We start from the raw sequence: 20231 nt of genomic DNA on the forward strand, positions 1-20231 counted from the left end.
GACTAGTGTTGGGTTATTTGATCGCTTTTACTCGATCGACGACCGAGCGCCAAGCCACGAGTCAGTGCTCGATCTCAATGCCGGAAGAGCGAGTCAGTAAAACGATCACTCGATCGTAAAACGATCAAGCGGGTTGTGAGCTTGAGACGATCTTGACACGTGAGACGAGCTTGAGACGATCAGGATTCGAGCGAGCGGAGGGGTAACGAGTGTTTCGAATCATTTCAAATTCAAACGATCACAGCTTGCCATCCGATACCAATCGCCAATGTTTGCACACGGTAGTCTGTGGTTCTTCCACAGCCCTCACTCCTTGTCAGATGTTAGTGTGTCTGGGTGGCAGTGGCAGGGAAATTCGTATAGGTGTATCACGCGTGTGTGACAAGACTTCATTAAACCTACTAAAGTTTGACTATCACACACACACACACACACACACACATACACACACACACACAGACACTAAGGCTATTTCTATGACACACACGCATCCCTCTATCAATGAACACTCCTACAGTAGTGCGGCTATGTGGTCTAGTCATGACGTAACTATAGGTAGTACTCTAGTCGACCATGGGTCTCGTGCATTATAATGGTCTAGTGGTATGACACCCGCTTTGGGATCGGAAAGTCCTGGGTTCGAGCCTCGCGCTCGGTGCATAGTTGAGTCTTTGGACAAGGCTCTTTGCTCACATTCTCTCACCGTACTCAGGTGTAAAATGAGTACCTGGCCGTTAACAGCGTTGTCTTTGTCTGAAAAATTGTAATATCGCCTAACAGGCGGCATGTCCCGTCCTACATATTAAATGTTGCTGTTGACCGGGGACCCCTTTACAAAGCGCTTTGATCACATTTAGTGGATATTGTAAAGCTCAATTTTTTAAAGTAAAACATTAGCTTTGAATATGGAATGTTTCAATTTTAGATGCCTGTGTATTCTTTGTTAGTTCCCATCATCATCATCATCATCATCATCATCATCATCATCATCATCATCATCATCATCATCATCATCATCATCATCATCATCATCATCATCATCATCATCATCATCATCAGGGGCAGCGGTACGGTCTTTGGTTGGCACCCGAAAGGTACCGAGTTCGATCACCCGCCGCTGAGTGGTCTTGAGCAAGTCACCTTGCCCTAACTAAATTTGCGGCGCTGCACTGCGGCTATCGCTTGGGTTATTCCAGTCTTCCCTTAGAATAGACCCGAAAGACGAATCTCCCCTATGGGATGAATAAAGGGAATTATGTTTAATTTATTTATCATCACCACCATATCAGCGGGATCATCATCATCACCACCACCACCGCCACCACCCTAATAATAATGGATAAAATAAATATCAACACATTTCAATGTAATAATCAATCTAAAATCAATCAGTGCTCCTAAAAGACCCTTTGATTTCTTTGTCTAATTCGTTCCATACTTTTGGAGTCCCGACAAAGAAAGATTTTCAGCTAACTATAGTTTATATATGGGAATATTAATCAGTCGTTTATATTGGAATCGGAGTTGTCTAGCATGTGTATTAGTTCAAAACGCATTTCCAAGGATTTACCATGCTCAATGAACTTCACAATATTTAATTTAATTTATTCCTCCGGCACGCCATATCGACCATACATCCATTTCGTACAGTAGGTACCGATCGCTGTTTGGAGTCTTTTTGTATTAAAGCTCTTTACAATACCCGTCATTGCTTATAAGATAAGAATACATTCACACCTGAGTCAAGTGCCTGACACACGGACTTAACGTCTGGATCACAATTTTCAACAATCAGTGTCACTCATCCGGCCATTGACAAGGCTTGATTTTGTGACAAGAGACACCGTACCACTGAGCGACCGAACAAATAATCACCATCTGCGCCATCGTCATCATCATCATCATCATCATTATCATCATCCTCATCACAGCCGTAACAGCCAGCAAAACCACAATCATCATCTTCGGGTCCGGTCTATCCGTGTGGGGGGGGGGGGGGGGGGGTGGGGGTGGAACCTGCTAAAGTATTTCATTTTTTAAACAGAAACACGATAATCATCATCATCATCATCATCATCATCATCGTCATCCATTGTCGTCGGCATCGTTATCATCGTGTCCGGGCAATCCGTGTGTGTCTGGGTGTGGAACCTGCTAAATATTATTATTATCTACCTACCTAATAAAAACACACCATTCTTGTACATTTATTTTTCAAATAATGAAATGAAAGGTACGACCTTTCCCGCACTAGGGCTGGGCGGGTACCCGGGTACCCGCGAGTACCCGCGGGTAATAAAGTTAAACCGGGTACTCGGGTAAAAGGGGCGGGTAACGGGTACCCGCTTCAACAAATGGAAACCGAACTGAGAGTGATCATTTTTGGCGGTTTTAATATTTTTGAACAAAAATTGGAAATAATACAATTTTATTTACATATTTACATTTACATGACATTTTTTCAAAAGATTTTCCTACTTATTTTTCAATTACAATGATTTCTTTGTTTTATTTGTTAACACACATTTGATTCAATTTTGGAATCAAAAGGTTAAGACTATAATTTATTAGTTCTTATCTTTTAAAGGAATCTCAGGTACTTTTATTTTATTTATTATTATTTTTTTTTTCATTGTAGTTAATTATCTTTCTTACTTCAGTTTCGCTTCATTTGTTGTAATAAATAATAAATTAATAAAAAAAAATAAAAAATAATAAAAAAGCCCCCCCCCCCCCACCCCCCAACCCCCCCCCCCCCCCCCCCAACAAAAAAAATTTGGGGACAAAAGTCACTCCTGCCACGGGTACCCGCGGGTACCCGGGTAATCAGACCACTACCCGGGTATTACCCGGGTAATGATTTGGGCGGGTAATCCCAGCACTATCCCGCACACACAAGAGGCGATGACGACCAGTGACAAATTATGGGAGGTGGGGGCGGCCGACAACTTTTGGCGCGACATAAATATGAAATGTTAAGGTGACAGCGGGATGATGGTGGTGGGAGGGGGGGGGGGGGGTCTCAACCCTTCACCATCAACAACTGTTTGATGGCGTGTGTGTGTGTGTGTGTGTGTGTGTGTGTGTGTGTGTGTGTGTGTATGTGTGTGTGATGCGACGAACGATCATAATCAAGGCTGCCAGACAGCCAGATTTCTTCTTGCCCAAGTAGTCAAATAGACCCCAAATAGCCAAACACCACAAGCATTCTGACTCCCTTGAAAAACTCATTGGTTTTGATTAACAAAACAATCGACTACAGTTGGATAAACTTATCTTTTCATTTTTTTAAAATAAAAGATTTTTTTTTTTTTAATGAATAATAATAGAAAAGCGTTTCTTAGTAACCAATTTTGAACTTGGCCATCTGGCAGCCCCCATCATAACCAGCTGCAGTCAAGCCAGCCACAGACATAAGAGAGGGAGGGGTATGTGAAGTTTCCTGTGGCAAACGAGTTGCTCGTGTTTTTTTTTCAAACGAATCACTGCTCGATGACGTCACTGACTCGAAACCCCCCGAAACCCGCTCGATTTTAGAGGACTCGATCGAAAACCCGCTCGATTTGATCGTTTCAAACTCGACCCAGCACTGACTGACGACGACTGTCAAAGATTTCAGATCAAAGAAGGATGAAAACCGATGTGAACTGAGTAAGTACACAAAGATGAAAACAAAACCCTTTCTTTACTAATCGCCTGCATATCATGAAATGACTCGAGTCGTACGAAGTAGACTCTAAAATTGTATCATTATGAAATAATTTATCGCTGCTTGCTTTTTATAATAAGAATAATAATGATGATGATGATGGTGATGATGATTATGATGATAATGATGATTATGATGATAATGATGATGATGATGATGATGATAATAATAATAATAATAATAATAATAATAATAATAATAATAATAATAATAATAATAATAATAATAATAATAATAATAATAATAATAATAATAATAATAATAATAATAATAATAATAATGGACTCTATAACAAATTCTATTTTTCATCATGAGGTTCTACTACACGTTTATACCAAACAAATCACATAAGAAATCGCAAAAATAAACAAACAAATAAATAAATAAATAAAAAGGATTTAAAATCCTTGAAATTAGACATTGACACGAATTCTCGAATGCTCCGTGGAATTGTGTTCCAAAGGAGGAACTAAAATACGACTAATTGTCAAAAAGACGTATTATGTCATAAAGTGATATCGCAGTTGATATGAATAGAAATTTTAGGTTTTAAATGTTGGTACTTTAAGAAAACATATTTATTGTTCTCAATAAAACACATAACATTGATCCAGGTTTCATATTTTAAACTGTAAATTCAATTTTAAGCGTCTCATCAAACCTGACATAATACCGTTTTGAAGCGGTGGGTTACAAATGTTTTTCAACTTTAAACAAAAACAAAACAAAACAAAACCCAAAACAAAACTAACAAAAGCGAGGGACATTCCAAATGGAGAGATTATTTGATGAACGTGAACATCGGGTTGTGGAATATTTCTGAAGGAATGTCGACATTTTCAAGGAAACAATAACTGAAATGAATGCTATTAGTTTGACCATTTTCTCCTGCAGAAGTGAGACATAATGAAACCTCCATTTTCTGAATATCTACTTAGCACTACTATTTCGGGCAGCGTTATTCGATTATGTTGAATTTCTGACACGCCAAACAACAAAGCATTGCAGTAGACTAGCTTTGAAAAATTACAAAGATGACTCCTCATTATTATTATTATTATTATTATTATTATTATTATTATTATTATTATTATTATTATTATTATTATTATTATTATTATTATTATTATTATCATCATCTTCATCATCATCATCATCATCATCATCATCATTATCATCATAATCATCATCACCATCATCATCATAATTATTGAAACATACCATGGCACTTTTCTAAATTGTAAATGTCACAAATGTAGTTTAATTTCTGAATAAAAACAACCAACAAAACTAAAGGCATAATAGCAGATAGCAATAGTCTATATAGATAGTATGCAGATGACGTCACTCAGGCCATTGTTATTGTTTTTGCCATCCGCGTTTGTGGGTTGTTCTCACTAAACTGTATTCTTCTTCTTCTTCTTCTTCTAGGTTCCATGCCTGGTCCAGGCTTCGGATACTGCATGAATTATCTCTCTCCATTCCTCCCTGTCTCTTGCCTTTTCAAACAGCTCTTGGATTGTTAGGCTGGTGAAGCCCTTCAGTTGGTCTATGAGTGTTTTTCTTTGTCTCCCCCGGGCGCGTTTACCAGGTATTTTTCCACAACTTGCCAGGTATTCATTCTTATCTTTCCTTACTATGTGTCCGAAAAAGGATAGTTGTCGATCCACTATTAAGGGCATTAGTTTCCTTTGTTGGTATGTTTGTTTTAGCACTTCTTCGTTCGTTTTGTGTGCAGTATACGATATTCTCTGCATCCTTCTCAAGCACCACATTTCAAAAGCTTCAATGTTCTTTTGTGTTTCTGCATTTGTAGTCCAGCTTTCGCATCCGTATAACAAGATTGGCCACACGTAGCACTTCAAGACTCGGAATCTAATCCCGAACGACATCTGTTTGTTTTTCAAAATGTTTCCCAGGTCCATGAAGGCCTGTTTGGCTTGAGTTATTCTTGCTCGTATGTCTCGGTTACATCTTCCATCTGTTGTCACTATTGAACCTAGGTATTTAAAACTTTCTACGTTGGTAAGTTGCTCGCCGTGAATCGTTATATTGCAGGTGTTGTTGTTTTAAACTGTATTAACCAGACTATAAAAGTTCATGGTTACACAGAGTTTGTGTGTTGGTCCGTTATACTTCCGGATGGCAATGTTGTGAACTCCTTGGCCAAGCGCATTCTATCTATAATGTATATCAAAGAATGACCATCCGGCTTGAGTATGAGCTTACCGCATCGAGTTTTGTTTGGAGGTATAAAATGTGTCTTTTAACCTCTCGTATATAAAATCATTGGTACAAAAATTGATAAGGGAAGCTACTCTCTCTCCCTTCCACATCCTAGCAGCAACGTCAACTTTTACGTCTTGGCATTTGGAGTGATATTTTTTATCATTCTTATTTCTCCAAGTTGATATCACATTAAGATTCTTACTAGATAGTGATATGTTTATGAAAGTGTCTCAATAGTCTTTAAATTATGTGGTCTTTTTTCAGCCGTGATCCTGCAAAGGATTTCCCATATGAAATAGGCGAAAAGGTGACGGGTTTAGAAGACAAATCCATTTGGACTCTTCACCAGGGAAAAAAGAAGGTGTCTATTCTATTCATTTATAATTTTCCCATTGATAGTGTATTATCCCTATTGATTAGATAGATTTTATGTAGGTTCAATCTAAAATATACAAATTATTAATGTTTGACTAAGACGTCATTTTATTGTGCTAAGCCTAAGGTTAAGGAAATGAAAGGCCATCCTCCTACCCCTGCACCTTTATAATAACCAAACTCTAGAACTCTAAATCTTAATTTAATCCGCACTTTTGGAAATCAGTGGTCCCTGCTGATCGCCACCTAGGATTTTTGTAGGGGAAAAGAGAAAGAAGAGCAATTCGTGTCTTCTCAAAAAGGGAGAGAGAGAGAAAGGGGGGTGGGGGGGGGGGGGGGGGTTACAAATTCTCAGTCAAATTTTTACTCTGGTTGTCTGAGCTATGACACTTTGGATCTTCCAAAACTTGGGATCATCCAACATAAAAGAAAAGAAACTTATGTTTTATATTTTAAATTCCATGCTTTCCCCATCTATGCTATTTTATTATAACTATGATCACAATGTAGGCAAAAATATTAGCTCCTTTAAAAAAATGATATCCCATTATATCATTTATTTATTTATTTTTTTTTTTTGGAGAGTTATTAAATCGAACACGTTAATTTAGATAATTTTCTTTGGTAACATAAAACATCTGGAAAACACAAATATCAGTAAAATTACTTTGCAAAGCGGGGACCATATCTTTTTGAAAGTGCTGCCTTATCTAATCAATGAAAACTGACTTTTGAATTATAGTCCCAACTATCAAGTAAACTCTGTGGTGTAATGATAACATGTCTGACTGGTAATTAGGAGCTCTGAGGTTTGATCCTTAGTCAAGGCTGGCTGATTTTTTGGGATGATTTTTTTCTTGTATTTTTCTTCCTTTGCCTATCAGTGTTTCTTACTCATTTTCCAGCTTGTTATCTTACACCAGTGCCCGCTTCCTGTTTTTCACTTTGATATTTTCAAAATAAAAATGGAGCATACTCTAATGTTTTTGTCCTCATCCTTTCAATGTCAATGTTTGCTTGTTATGATGCAGGAAAGGATTCACAGAGGAAACGTGTGCTCTTGTGAAGAAAATATTATTAAATCGTCCCAACCATCAGTTAAAACTGTGATGTAATGGTACCAAATCTGACCAGTAATCCTCAGTTGAGACAGGCTGATTTTTTCTCACATTTCTCTTTGTGCGTTGTCTGGTACTATTTCTTACTCATCTTTCCAGAATTTTATCTTACTCCCAAGTATCACTGTTCTCTATTGATATGTGTACTAGGTGGACTTATGAAAATACATCCATTTCTGGTAAAACAGGCATGTTTGTACATTTCAGGGTTTTATTTTTTCTCACTAAATTGTCAAGATCTTTGTTTGAAACTAGATCAGAAGCATTTCAGATCCTACTTTAACATTTTTACATGGTCTTGTAACTACCTATCTCAGTTGCCTCTTAAAGATGTTTTGTCAAAAAGTAAGGAACCAGTATTCTCCACCTATATCCGTGTAAAATTATTTTTCACCGTGACATTCTAAAAGAAGACATTGTTTTGATAAATAAATTCACTCAGAATTGAAGGCAAGTCTTGTGATTTCTTGAAAATTGAATTTTTTTTTTCATACTGACTTAATCTCATGGCATCAAGTCTCTATCAGAATGTATGAGAATAATTTTCTAACAAATTTCCCCTGATTTTTTTTTTTTTCACGCATCATTTCAATGAAAATTGTCAATAACTTTGAAAAAAGTTCTAGTCCTAATTTGAGATAATCATTGCTCTTTATTCGTTTTTTTCCCAGAGTTCAGGAGATCCAGTGACCATCTTTGCTTTTGATGTAAAAAATGCAAGTGACACACAAGTGCAAGTTGCAAAGAATTCATTAAAGAGAATAAAAACTCTTCGACATCCAAATATTTTAACTTTTCTAGATGGAGTAGAAGTAAGTTTAGGATTGTGGGCTTAAAACAATAACATTAATATATGTATACATATTGTCGGAATATTACTTATTTCAGTGTGGTTCGTCAATCATGATTTTTATTTATTTTTTTTTTTTTTTAGGTGAGAGGATAAGACTTGACAATACTAATTTACAATGAGCCTCAAACTCAATGATCTGAAATCCAAAAGAGACATATTCAGCAACTATGGAGTTAAACATTTCCATTCTGAAATAGATAATCAAAATTATTAACAATTTTTGTTACCAAGGAAACTTTATAGATTTTTACTGTAACTGACTGTCTGTCCCATTGTACCAGTGTTTCATTGCATGCATCACCTGTGTTTGATAAATGAGATTGAAATAACATAGATGGGGCGAGCTGGCTGAGTGAATAATGCATAATTCTGCCATCAGGCCAATTAAAAATAAATGCTTACTATATTTTTAAATTCAATTGGTCATCTATCTAAATTTTAGCTATAAAGCCGACATGCTGACAATATTTTTTTTCTTTCCCTTTCATAGATTGTTGATTTGAAGCTTTTCTCTATGCTCCTTGACCATTTCTTAACTTTTTCACAGACAGATAAAGTAATCTACTTTGCAACCGAGCCAGTCATTCCTTTAGAGACCTACTTAAAAGACAATGATAGTGAGGGACACAATGAAGTGGCAATCTCTTGGGGACTTCATCAAATAGTGGTAAGTAATGCAGTGTGATATTTTTATTTTGAGTATTATGTAGCTGTTTTTAAGGAATGAATGTATAAACACTAATCGTCAGCCCTTCCCTCCTATTTTTTTTCTTATTTTCATATTTTTTTCTTCTACATTTCTTATATCTGGAATGTTGTTAAAAGTTTGATTAGGAAAAAGTATCATTTATTCACGGTCATGAAAAGGATTTTGCTAGTGGGTGCTATATAAATGCATCATTTATTTATTATTATATCTAGTTAGTGATAAAGAATTGGATTACATTTATAATAGGTGTTTACCAATGGTGCAGAGTGAATCTGAAACCTAGGCAACTTACGTCTATTCCCTGAACCATGATATTCCTCTTTTCTATAGATTAGTTTGAAACAAAAGGTCTGGAAAATAAATCTGACACAGAGTATGTTGATTAAACCCTTCTTGATTGTGTTAAGATATTGTATCACTTTATTAATCCTGTTTTCAACGAAGTGTATTCTTTAAAAGATATATAAGGCTTCTGAATTATACAACAATTGCCATAAAACTTAATTTTAAAAAAGTTAGTTTAGCTCAATCTCTGATGATAACAGAAAAAAAAACACAACTTACAATTACTGTTTTAATCAGTGTGGGCAGTAAGCCTTTTGTTGCCAATATTGTTCAAAGCAATCAGTCTTGAGCAGGGGAAATCTGACATTGCAAGGATTTAGTTTGATTTCAAAATTAGTTTGTATATCTATTAAAATATAACTATAAATACAATCCAAAGTATCGGCTTAATGAGAATTAATCAACAATTTATGCAAAATACAAAACTTTTCAATCATTCCGACATTCTCAATACAGTCTGAAGAGTGTTTGTCTGTCTCCCTCGTTGTCATTGTAACCATTGCTCTCAGACCCCATAAACACTATTGGTAAAGAGATAAGAAGCAAGCATTCCTTTAAAGTCACTTGTTACGCATTTGCAATGGGTCAAAGTGGAGTGAATAAGCTCACTGTGGTGGCATAAATGATATATAGTCAGACTTGAACAACACATTTGATTTGTGCAGAATTCCTTTAATTGTTAATTTATGATATGATGCACAGATGATAAAAAGAATAAGAAAAAATGACAGTGGCTAACAGTAAGCTTATTTAACAATTGTCAACTCATAATCTCATTAAATCAAGACCCACTCTTCGCCACTGATGTTTCACCTTTTATGGTGAGGCAAACCTTGTCAGGTGAAAAATGTGTTGAACGTGTAAAGCTTTCAAGATTTAACAACGTGGCAGCTACTGAAATTCACATCAATTCTTTAAAATGACAGAAGTGGACAACGACCAAACACGTTTTGGTTGAATCATTGCTATGGATTTGGTAGGTAAAATCGAATTGATGAGTGGGAAATGACACTGTTATCTGTCCCATCAAACTAGTATGTTATTTGCAGATAGTAGTCTCCTATTTAGGACATAAGAAATCATATAGATGCAAATGTTCTGCAATTAGATTCATTTGTACAATGATTAAAATGTACCAAATGAAATTCCATCCTTTAAAGTACTATGTGATGCCAATTCCAGAAAAAACACAGTGGGCTTTGATTACAATATGTTGGTCAATTAATGAAAGATAAAAAGTATAGCATGCCTTGGAGTTCACCTAAATATTACCTGTGGGACCATCATATTCATCATATTGTAACAAATGCCTACAAAACACTTAATTTTATCAAATGAAACTTCACTAATAACCTGAAAAGACAAATGCACAGGTATATAGTCAATTTGTCAAGCCAATATTGGAATGTGCCTCTACTGCATGAGACCAACACAAGATAAAGTACATAAATGCCATTTAAAATAATTAGAGAGGAATGATCATGTGCCTGTGTGCATGTTTTGATGAGATTACTTTAACTTTATATTTTTTCGTCATTGCAGAAAGGATTTTCTTTCTTGGTAAACGACTGCAGCCTAATTCATAACAACATATGCATGGCATCTGTATTTGTGGACCCTGCAGGGGAGTGGAAGCTTGCTGGGGTGGACTACATGTATCCAGCCCAGGGACCTGACAGTGTAGCTCCAATGAAGATTCTCCCCTTACTAGAAAAATATGACCCACCTGAAAAATCAGAAGGAAAAAAGATACGATGTGAAAAATGGTTAGTTATATTTTATAAAACCGATTTAAGATGTCATATCCGGAAATAAAATCAGGCTTTTTTGGTTGAGAGTGTTTTAAAATTAGGAGGATGAAGAATTTTCCTTATAAATCTAGTCACTGGAACACATGATTATTTTAACAATCAAATGTGATTAAAAACTGATGAGAAATACAGCATTCTGAAACTATATATAGAAACTTTGATGACTTTTGAAAAAGAAGAAAAGAAAAATATAAAGATAATAAAATTTACATTACAAAGATAAGGTTCAGGCTGCCTGAATATGTGGACCATAAAAATATTGAACTGAAATGAACTTAACAACTTCAATAAAGAACACTATATACAGACGTAAATCCTCTGACTATATTCGAAAGTTACTACTCACCAATGAAAAGTTATTCCTCCCCCCCCCCCCCTAAGGAAAACAAACAAAACAAACGAAAAAAACAATTACAAAATTTCTTAAAACAGTTGATCTCTGCTCAGACTATGGTATTTTTAGTCATTCCTCTCCTTCAGATCCGCGAAGTGCCATCGATGTGCAAACTTTCATTCGATCACTCGCGAATTGAGTCAGTGAAGTTGAAGTCGAAGAATGTTGGTGCTGTTTTTAGGCCTCTACAACAGACCTGCTACTTGAAAATTTAAAAATTCATAATTTGTAGGAGATAAAAATTGTAGTCGCTATATTTAACTTTAAAAATCAACAATTTACCCTCACAATGATAGAATATCACTTCAAAATCCTTAAAATTATGCAATAGGCATCTACATTCATTTTCAATAAATTTGAATTTTAATAATTTAGAGATGCTCATAAGGTCTGAAATTTGAGCCTAAATTTCGTAATTTTACGAATTTTTTGTAATAGTAGGCAGGTCTGTTCTACAAAAGTTCAACTACATTTATATCAACAATGACATTAGTTGTTATATTTATAGTGTGATCAATGTGAAAGTTACCAGAAAAGTCCTTTTGTTTACATTTATGCATTCGCGTAGCCTATGACTATAATTTCAATCTCGTCTGCTACATTTACAGTTCTTTTCTTTAAGTTATATAAAATTTAGTTAAATATGTTTACAATCAGTGATGATAAATGCTTTACAAATAAAGACTCTTTATTCTTTATGTAATGTCAATTTTTGTTTTAAAAACTTAACCGCCAATTGTTTTTTACATTCTCAGGTCATCAGACATGTGGGGGTTAGGATGCCTTATATGGGAGGTTTTTAATGGAACTCTACCAAGAACATCTTCACTTAAGTCACCTGGAAGTGTAAGGCATTCATGTTGTGAAATTATGAATAAATTGGATCTGATTGAATAGCATTTGAGCATGCATTTTGTCAGTAAGTGAATAACTTGAAAAAATTAAAAGACAAAGATTTCTACTTCTACATATTTGATGGGGGGAGGTAGTATAGGATTATTGCTGCTTTATAAATTGATTGTTGCACAGCTTCCTCTCACTATTATTTTATGTTAAAGCACTGAAAATTATCTCAGTGTTTATGTGCAAAATTGTAACGATTTTTACTAATTCTATTCAGATACCACAAAGTTTGATTCCAAACTATTGTGAGCTGGTTGGTGCAAACCCTCGATCCCGGCCCAATCCAGCCCAGTTTATAGAACACTGCAGGAATAAAGGTGGCTTCATGAACAACACTTTTGTCAATTCCATGATGTTCCTGGAAGAAATTCAGGTATTGGGAGTTTTTAACTACAATTTGGAAACAAAAATATAAAATAGATTGTACACAAATGTCTTTGGTAATATCTTTATTTAGTCATCATAACTTAACATTAAGAATTAAAAGCTATTGTATCTCTGTAATTCAATTATTGTTTCATTTTTGTATATTGTTTCAATTGTTTCATTAAAAGTTTTATTTAGGAATTATTGTCTCATCTTGCAACCTTACACACATTTAAGTAATTTATGTCTTCTCTTGCAACCTAACACATTTGATTAATTATTGTCTCATCTTGCAACCTGCCACATTTCGATTTTATTCAGGAATTATTATCTCATCTCGCTACCTCACATATTTCAGATTAAAGAACAGGTAGAGAAAAATAAGTTCTTTGCCAGCCTGACCCCGTCCTTGGACACTTTCCCCTCCCTTTTCTGTAAGAAGAAAATTCTTCCTCAACTGTTGAATGCTTTTGAATATGGAAATGCTGGCTCTTCTGTCTTAGCTCCCTTGTTCAAGGTTTGTATATTGCTAAAGAGATACATAAATCTTATTGAAGTGTGATTTCCAAAATATTTATTGATGTTCAATTGTATTTTTTAATCGATAAATATGGATTTCAGTCATTCACAGGAATTTTAATTTTAATGCATCAGTGTCTTGCTTTTTCCCCTCATGAAATTCAATTTTACTTTTAGATAGAAAATACAGATTTTATTATTGTTGCATGACAAATGCCTCTTGCTTTATTCATTGCAAATCATGCAATTCATGCGATTTATATTAGCTACTCCAAACCTCCCGATTTTGCCGTTAGCGGGGATTTTTTTCTCAAAATATTAGCATTTTATAATTGCCAACATTTTCTTCACAGTTGAGCTAGAAACGTATCTCTTGCTTAGTATTAAAGCGCTATTCTTCTTCTTTCTGAGCATATCAAATTTAATATGATTGAGTAAATGGAAGTATAGGTAAAATCGATTCACATTCACACACCTTTCATCGTAATTGATCGTATTTTGGTAGCCAAATTATACACCTTTGGCTCTTTTCACGCGATTGCTTCTGCGCCAATTGTCGCACATATTCAAAAGTGTTACCAAATTAACGGCGAAAGAAAGATCTTTCGTTTGGTGAAACTTTCGTTTATGTTTGAGGGGGTTAACCTCTAAAAATATAATTATCAAAAATAAATTTGATGAAAAATGTGAAAAATTTTCAATATTTTGCCTTTAAAGTTGTATCAATCGAAAGATCGTCCAATTTTATATTTTGTGTTAAAATTTGAGTCGTATCCGTCGATTGGCGCGATGCCAGTTTTTGATTAACCGAAGGCTCCAAAATCGAAATCCGCCACACGATCTCAGCCGAAGAGAGACGTCAACCGGCAGCCACAGCGACAACTTTATTTCATGTAAATTCCAACATTTCGAGTTCAAAAATGGACTTGAAGGATATAATTGGTAAGTTTGATGAATAACCTTTACTTTAGATAACCTTTGTGTTGTTATTTGTGTGAAAATAAGTTAGTTTATCATTATTTCATGATTGGGTGCGATCCTCTGAAGGTCGTTGATAGACTGCGAGTGACAAGGCAGTTTTCACGAACTAATCTAATTTTTCCTTAGTCTTCATCTATTCTGGCATTTATGTAAATTATTCAGACAAGTTATGTTTATTGTGTTCATGAATTACAATATAAACTTAAAATTGATTTTTTGTTCATATTTGTTCGTTTTGTGCAATGTTTGGGTTGTTAGGCAAAATGCTAAAATTCAAAATGGCGGCGTGTTTGCATTTTTGTCCCAGCCAGAAATTAGAGCATGGCGTTCGTAGTTACTGTTGATTTGATTACCAAATGCCACCAGGGTTCTAATAACATACAGCTGTGTTATGATTTAGGAATTATAATATCGGTAGGCCTATTCTGTATTTTCATGCCTTCATATCTAGTAGATAAAGCTGATGTGTAGTGTCAAGCTTCCAATAGTCAGTTTACGAGTAGAAGTAGCAGTGGTCTTCTTACTCTTGCACTGTTTCAGTTCATAGCCAAGCTATAATTTAAATCCCTTACACTATACCTTACCTGTTTCCTAATATTTGTATCTGTTGATATAATACACTTTGGATATTCAATTTGAATTTGAAGTCTTCTTTTATCAAATTTGATTTTCAGTGGATGACAACTATGAAGCATTCAGGGCCGTCTTTTTAGCTGTTGGAAAGGGAAGGCGTCCCAATCTCCCTGTCATCACTTTTGTCAGTAGGATGTTGCTTCTACAGATCTATTATCTTATGGAAGAAGGACAACGGCCATGGAGAGAGGTACATTTTATTTTATTTGTCTATTTTTTCTTTTCTTTGAGCTGTGGTGGCTGAAAGTGTCATCTCAACGTTGTGTTCTCGGAAAAGGCATTCATCACACTTTTCCTATCCTACCAGACTAAAATTCAGATGTTCCCTGGTTGTGGTACATTTATCCGTGTCATTAAAAAATGTAAATGCACTTGACTGTCTACGAGTGGGGTCCTAAATGTTATGTGTTTTGCCTGTCAGCTACTCTAAGGTCCTGGGAAAACATGTACTAACAGTACAGAAGCTAATATGTTTGTTATTTTTTGGTGTTTTTATTATTAATTAATATTATTTCTTTCATGCTTGCTTTCAGGTTGAAGAAGTGTTCTTTAAGATCATGCCCCATCTACAGGCAATAAAGCACCTGGTCAGTCATCGCCGTCTTCGCCAGCTTATGGAGGCCACTTACACCCACTGTTCTACACTTGGTTCCTCCGTATCGGATTATCTATCTGAGACGATTGATTTGCTTGAACTCTCCCCTTATTTGACAGAGATCGGCATCGACAGGAGGACATTTTTAAATCCCAACGTCTATGTGAAGAACCAGGACACGTTCACACATCGTTTGCTCATTGAATTGCACAAAGCGATGACTTCCACCAGTACCACCAAACGCATTTTTCAACAGTGGATTGGCGTCTTCTTGTCTACACAACCTTCTGGTCGAATTATGCATCAAGTGGATAAAGTACTTAGTAATTATAAGAAATTATTACGTTTAAATGTCAAAAGCAATATTGATGCTTTTTTAGATAGTCCTTTTATTGTCCCTGTTGTTACAATTGAAAAACGTCCTGACGTTTCTTCAACACCAATCAAAAAAAGTCCTTGTACTAATTGTTCTATTTTAAAAGATAAAGTTAACTCCTTAACTGATTTGATTTCCACACTTCAAATGGACATAAAGCATCTGAAAGATGAAATTTTTAAAACAAATTCAAATAACACTAAATTCACTAAACAATCTTCAGAACTTATAAAATCACGTCAGACTGTACTGCTCTTCGGAATAAAATCAGATCACTTAACCGAAATAAATGTAAAGACCATATTGAAGAAATTGAGAACCTAGAAAATAATTTATTAAAAAGTAAAGCTAAAGAACGACAATTGCAATCATCTCTTGCATCCTCTAAAACTGAAATTTTAGATTTGAAGTCTAAACTTGAGAATAATAAACGTGATTTTGATGTTACTACGAAAGGAAATGTTAATAATGTCTATAGTGATGATGTACGTAAGACTGTGATAGGCCTTGTATGTTAAGTAGGTGTTTCTGCTGCTAATGTTAAGAAAGCCATTGAGATTGTAAGTTGTAATTTGTTCCATTATGTTTTTGTTGATAAATTGCCATGTGCCCAGTCTGTATTGAATATGATTGATGAAGGGTTTGCCATTTCTCAGGTCCAAGTTATGGAAGGAATTTTAAATAGCGATAATATTACATTACATAGTGATGGTACTAGTCGTGATCACAAAAAAATTGTTGGCCATCAGGTATCGTTGAGTAATCGTGACACTTTTTATCTGGGTTATGCACCAGTTGCAACTGAAAATGCGTCTATATTATTAGATCTGTCTTTAAATGTTTTACATCAAATTTCTGATTCTTATTCTAAGTTTGTTGGTATTGATACTAAATCATTGTTGCATAATCTCTTTAGTAAATTGACCAGTTTCATGACTGATAGAGCTAGTTGTATGCAAGCTTATGGGAAATTGTTTTCTGAACATGTTAGTAGTGAATTGGGGAAAAGGGTTCAAATTCATTTTCTACATTGTAATGCTCATTATCTGTTAGGTCTTGTTAGTGGGTTTGAAAAGGCGACTGTCGCCACTGAAAATGATTATGTAAAAGCTAATGGTCCTCTTGGTAGGGATAAGGAAGGGGGGAAATATTCTAACTTTGCAGAAAATAAAGAATCTGCTACTTTTAGAGTTTTAAGGACTTGTGCCACTATTCTTGGTCCCAACGGTGATCAAAAAAATGGTTGTAGAGTACAATGGACCACCTTTTGTGAAAAATCATATTTTCCTTGTTTTAAAAGTAACCGTTTTAATTGTCATTTTGAAACTGCAGCTGCTGTTATCCATCATTATGCACGTATGAAATTGTTTTTTACCTCAGGCATTTTACATGATAATCCTAATTTGAAAATTGAGTCTGTTTCTGCTGATGTCCAAGATATAATGTTAATGAGTTATGTTTGTAGTTTTGCTCTTTTTTATCTGAAAGTTACTGGTCCATATTGGAAATTGGTCAATAGTTCTGTCAAGTATTTTCAGTTTCATGTTTATGTAAAATTGCTACATGATGTTTTTTTGAGATGGTCCACGGATCCATGTGAACTTTTAGAATTATCTTATGTTACTGTTTTTGACAATGAATTTGATATTTCCTCTCCTATGTTTTTTTCTGTACATGAATTTTTATCTACCATTGCCAATAGAGAATATTTGCTTAAAATGTTGAAATCCATTAGTGCAGAAGCCTTTATTGTCACTCGTAGACAGCTTGGAGAATTTTTAGATGGTGGTTGTTTTTTTGATATGGATGATAGTGCTCAAGAAGAAATACGTCATTGTCCGTTAACTAATTTGATTGGGGAAAGTTTTTTTGGGGATTTTGATTTTGATGTTAATAGACGTCGTAATGCTACTCTTCACAATAGGACTGTCATTCTCAGTAGCAGAAGAAATAAAACGTATGATTATCTTAGGAAAAAGACTTTTAATCAGGCAGACAAGTTGTTAAAAATGGCTCGAAAGAGAGGAGTTCAGTTAAGGAAGGAAAATTTAGATTTAGAGAGAAAAATGAGAAACCATCAAAAGGAAATATTTGTCGCCAATCAACAGAAAAAAATTGTAAAGGAGATTAATGTCATTCATCAAAGATCTGTTTATACTGAAAAAGTAAAGCAACACAATGGTCCTTGTAATTCTTCTTTAGAGCTTGACCAGCTTCTTGATAGACTTAAATCTGAATGTAAATCACAAAAGTATATTTTGGAATGTATTAAAAATGAAGTTAGATTTCATAAGTTTGTTCTAGGACGTAAGACTTTGAAAGTTGGAGTAGGTTTTGATCAACTTGTTGCTGATTTAAAACATGTTTTTGATTTGAACATAGTTTAAGATTGCTTTTATTGTCATGTGCCTTCAGCATTTTATTATTTTCATATGTCAGTGTTCATTGATTCTAATCTTAATATATTATGTGAAGTAATTCCAGACTGGTATATTTGTTCCTATTTAAAAATTTATTTTTTACCATACAGCACCTTTTGATGTTCCTATTTTGTTGTACTGATGACAATATTTAAAAAGATTGGTTTCTGGTGTCTGTAGGTGTAATTTTTTTATTTTTTGTGAATTTTTGAAATTCCTTATTTTTTCAAATTTTTTATCACCATCAACTTTTGAATAGATTTTTAAACATGAAGATGTTAAGTTATGATGCTCGTTTTTATTTTATTTGATAGCACTCATTTTGAGCTTTAATTTGATGTATCATTTCTTATGTTTTGTATGTTTTACTTTATTTGAAATTTTTATGAATTTTTGAAAATTGGTAATTTCAGCATTTTTTGGCACTTTTTCGAAAACGCTCAAAATTGATTTTTTTCCATTTTTAATCCAATATTTTGTAAACTTTTAATAAAGTCGCAGTCTTGAAAAAAATTGGGCTTTGTGTCTGTGTTGTGTAGTGCTAGATCAAGCGATTTGACTTGATTTGGGTAATAATCGAAGATGTCAGCGACGACCGAAAATGGGGTTTAGACCAATTTGACATTCGACCAAAATACGACAATATTCAATGTTGCATAACTTTTGAACTAATTGACCTAGCAGGTTGATTTTGGTGTCAAACGTCTTAGAATTGTGGCTACTTTACATAACAAATCACAGATTGTCTGTATCTATGATACGAAAAATTGGTTTGGAGTAGCTATTTATATCATATGGGATCATGACTGTCACAATAAGGTAAGTTTGAGCTTAGTGGTTTTTCCAGCTTTATATCTCGATTTTTCAGCAGAAATTTGCTTTGTACATGACTTTGAAGAGAAATCGCTTTCAATTAGGAATTAGGAGCTCAATCCAATATTTTTTCATGACATTTGGTATCCTAGATTATATAGAATTGAACTTTTTTCTTTTGTTTATTTGTGTTTTTTTTTCAGTTTTCTGTCATTCTTGAGAGTTGATGGTGAAATATAAAATGATAAATAACCGTTTGATTTTAATACAAGACTTTAAAAGACAAGGTATTCTTTTTTTTTTTTCACAGCGGTAGTATTGTACAATTGATTTTATTTTAAGCATTGCTTTTTATTGCAGTTATTTTATCTAGAGTACATTTGTATTAATTAATATTCAAGTTTCATTTTTCTTTTTTTACCTCGTAGATCTAGTTTTGTGAAAAGATGACCCGGAAGGTTTAATAAATATAGTGTATTTATTCTTGTATATCATTTTTTTTTTCTGATGTTAAACATTTTGAAGAAATATTTAGAAATAACAAAAAATTCTTTTCAGATTGGTAAACTCTTAGATACTGAGGAATACCAAAAGAAAATAGTCCCTTGTGTCGTGAAATTGTTTTCATCTCCTGACAGAGCAACAAGAGTAAAACTTTTACAACAGGTAATTTCCCTCAAAAAAGAAAGATAAAGTGAAAAAGAAAATATTCAAAAGAAAGTAATTTGTTGGACAGTGATCACAGATAATGAATGCAATAAAATGCATTATGATCGGTGTTTGAATTCGTTATGCATGGGTGTTTCAATTAAAAATAATTTGATGATCCATGTCTTGGCTCAGCTGTAGTCTTTGCTTCGCACATGAAAGGTACCGAGTTTGACTACTCACCGCGTAGTGTGACCTTGAGCAAGTCATCTCATCCTACTCCACTTTGCGGTGTTGCACTGCGTCTGATGCCTTAGTTTTTTCAAGTTTCTCTTGGAATAGACCTTAGCAACAAATTTCCCTTTGAATGAAGGGATTTTTTTTTGGATTTTATTTTTGGTTTTCCTTATTTATAAACCTTGTTCATGTCATTA

The 20231-nt window shown here is 34.4% G+C and overlaps 2 protein-coding genes across 2 annotated transcripts in view; both read left to right on the forward strand.

The window, feature by feature from the left end:
• Positions 1–6034: 6034 nt before the first annotated feature.
• The window catches only part of LOC144956754 (N-terminal kinase-like protein), a 34180-nt gene continuing 19983 nt past the window's right edge, over positions 6035–20231 (forward strand). Inside the window, exons 1-8 of the mRNA XM_078887445.1 lie at positions 6035–6299; positions 8103–8243; positions 8832–8951; positions 10881–11104; positions 12299–12389; positions 12664–12819; positions 13171–13329; positions 19708–19815. Of these exons, the coding sequence (XP_078743571.1) occupies positions 6186–6299; positions 8103–8243; positions 8832–8951; positions 10881–11104; positions 12299–12389; positions 12664–12819; positions 13171–13329; positions 19708–19815 (1113 nt within the window). The 5' untranslated portion in view covers positions 6035–6185. The remainder of the gene's footprint in view (positions 6300–8102; positions 8244–8831; positions 8952–10880; positions 11105–12298; positions 12390–12663; positions 12820–13170; positions 13330–19707; positions 19816–20231) is intronic.
• LOC144956758 (uncharacterized) lies at positions 14161–16303 on the forward strand. Its single transcript, XM_078887460.1, has 3 exons — positions 14161–14273; positions 14987–15135; positions 15479–16303. The coding sequence occupies exons 1-3, from the start codon at positions 14252–14254 to the stop codon at positions 16238–16240; spliced, it is 933 nt and encodes a 310-aa protein (XP_078743586.1). The 5' UTR covers positions 14161–14251; the 3' UTR covers positions 16241–16303.

Source organism: Berghia stephanieae, chromosome 1 (genome assembly GCF_034508935.2).
Source record: "Berghia stephanieae isolate SIO BIC M18660-M18661 chromosome 1, UCSD_Bste_1.3, whole genome shotgun sequence".
NCBI lineage: Eukaryota > Metazoa > Mollusca > Gastropoda > Nudibranchia > Aeolidiidae > Berghia > Berghia stephanieae.